The sequence below is a fragment of the Argentina silus genome (assembly GCF_951799395.1).
Source record: "Argentina silus genome assembly, chromosome: 20".
Classification (NCBI taxonomy): Eukaryota; Metazoa; Chordata; class Actinopteri; order Argentiniformes; family Argentinidae; genus Argentina; species Argentina silus.
In genome coordinates this window covers 1,461,701-1,464,200 of record NC_139674.1, presented here as the reverse complement: position 1 = coordinate 1,464,200, position 2,500 = coordinate 1,461,701, and the positions used below count along the sequence as shown (strand labels likewise).

At 46.3% G+C, this 2,500-nt stretch overlaps 1 protein-coding gene across 1 annotated transcript in view; it reads right to left on the bottom strand.

Moving 5' to 3' along the window:
* The window catches only part of anks1b (ankyrin repeat and sterile alpha motif domain containing 1B), a gene marked incomplete at its 5' end in the record, with an annotated part of 196,367 nt that overhangs the window by 18,773 nt on the left and 175,094 nt on the right, over positions 1-2,500 (bottom strand). The window contains 2 exons of the mRNA XM_083691827.1: positions 260-463; positions 1,443-1,550. Of these exons, the coding sequence (XP_083547953.1) occupies positions 260-463; positions 1,443-1,550 (312 nt within the window). The remainder of the gene's footprint in view (positions 1-259; positions 464-1,442; positions 1,551-2,500) is intronic.

Sequence of the window (2,500 nt, the reverse complement as noted above, 5' to 3'; positions counted from 1 at the left end):
CTGTGTTTCAGAACATGGCTGAGCCCAGCAGTAGTGGCTCCAGAATGACTATGACTATGACTGAGTGTCATGACCGAGTGGAAAATGAAGTATAAAATCCAAATTCTTCAACTGACCCTTGAAGTTTCCATACTGTTGTAAGGCTTTTGTCTAGTGTGTGCATCTTTTATATCAATGTATTTTCCCCAGTCAACTCTGTGACACCTGAGTCCACCTCTCCCCTCCTCCCTCCCTCCCTCACTCCCTCCCTCTATCTCACCATGCTGACTTGGGCCATCTGCCGCTCCAGCTTGACGCGCGGCACGTCCTCAAAGTAGTTGTCGTTGCTGCGTTGGCGCCGCCGCGCGTCCGCCTGCATGATGAGATGCTGCACGTCCAGCGAGCCGCCGGGGACCCCCGCCGTGGTGTAGGCCGCCTGACTCAGCGGGGAGAGCTGGGGAGGGGTGTGGTTCCCACCGGGCTCCTGGGGGGGGGGGGGGTTGGGGGGAGTTAAAGCTGCGCTAGAAAAGCAACATTCAACAATATAAAATACGATAAAAAACGGGATAGCTTCCTGTTTAAAGGCGTCAACATCACAACAACAACCACAACAACCACAATCCCAGAATTCAGATCTTCCAAGGCTGCCTTCACATTGTTGCTCCTCCCATGTGACCATGCCTCATGGGATAGAATTGGCTGCAGTGAATCCCAAAGTTGCCAATAAGTAGTTCTTAGGTAATAATCATGTAATAAGCTATTACCATGTACTTTAAAAGTTACTACCAGGTCATTAGGGGATTGTAAAATAAAGTGTTTTACAGCGAAAGATCAGGTATAATAATTTCATTATAATTACCCTTGTAAACAACAGGGATCAGATATGTTGTCCCAAGTCTTGCTCTTGAGAATCAATCTATTGTAGCAATTCTGTATTCTAGCTTCGCTCTGTCACCAAATATCAGGCTTATTCTTTTGCTTGAATGGCACAACCCAGCCCTCTGTCTCCACTCATTTGTTCGATGGAATCAGAGCAGACGTTGGGGCCTTTGGAGGCTAGAGAGGAGCAGCCGCATCCTGGCTGCCAGATCAAATTGAGCCCCAGGAGGCAAGGCCTTCACCTGGTCTCACAGCACAGGCAGAGCAACTGAGTCTGTTAGGAGAACATTAGACCCACACCCAATGGGAAAAGGAAGCCAGTGACTTGTAATTAGTATCCAAGACAGGCAGAGGGGTAGGAAAGTGTGGTGCTGCGGCCATTTTGTGTCTGCCAGGAGACTTCACACTACAATAACAGCAGCAGAGATATTTCCACTACCTCTCTGTCTGCAGTCCTTTAGAGCGCCACTGCCATCTGTGAAGGGACTGACTCCACACACACACACACACACACACACACACACACACACACACACACACACACACACACACACACACACACACACACACACAGTGTCTCTCACCCTTAGGGAGATGGCCCGTGGGGGTTTCTGTGGGGTGTCTTCGTGGAGCCGGTCTCCCAGCGAAGCGAGGATTCTTTTCCTGTGTCCTATCAGACTGATCTTCAGCACCTAGGGGCGAGGAGAGACACACAAGTCAACAATCTATCATTCCACCTGGTAATAACACACTCACACGTGTAATAAACAAAAGGAATAGTGAGGTGCTTATCAACGAATAATGATTAAATAATAAAATGTTAATAACTCCCTTATAGAGATGTAATAAATCATATTAAGAAAAACAAATCATTATGGTTTTCTTTAACACATTCTTGGCAAATTCATATTCGGGAACTCAAGGAAGTGATAATGAATTCATAATGAGAAAACAACCCAGGGCAAAGCATATGCATACATCATGTAATTGTTATAATAATAATAATAATAATAATAATAATAATAATAATAATAACAATAATAATAATAATATAACAGCACCCGGTTGGTTCACTATTACAAGGCAATTAGTACTGCAGTTAAATGATAATTTGACACAAGCCAGCCAAGTTGTAAATAACATAAACATGGCAGTCTTGTTCTGTTTGTCCTTCCTGGCACTCTGTCCTGGTATCCCAAGGCTCATTCTGGAGGGGTTTAAGGAGCTGCCAAAGGAGGATTTCCAACGTGTGTGTGTGTGTGTGTGCGCGCGTGTGTGCGTGCATGTGCATGTGTGTGGTGTGTGTATGTGTGTGTGTGCGTGCGTGCGTGCGTGTGTGTGTGTGTGTGTGTGTGTGTGTGTCTGTGTGTGTGTGTGTGTGTGTGTGTGTGTGTGTGTGTGTGTGTGTTTGCAATTGGCATTAGGAGGTTGGCAGAGCTTCCTTCCCAAACAAAGGCGGGGGATATGCATGTTTGCGTGTGTGTGTGTGTGTGTGTGTGTTCCGGGTAGAGAACTGTAATTAGAGTGAATATGAGGCCTAGCCGTGAGCCTAATGACTCTCCCAACACACACACACACACACACACACACACACACACACACACACACACACACACACATACCCCTCTGTGTTAATGATTCC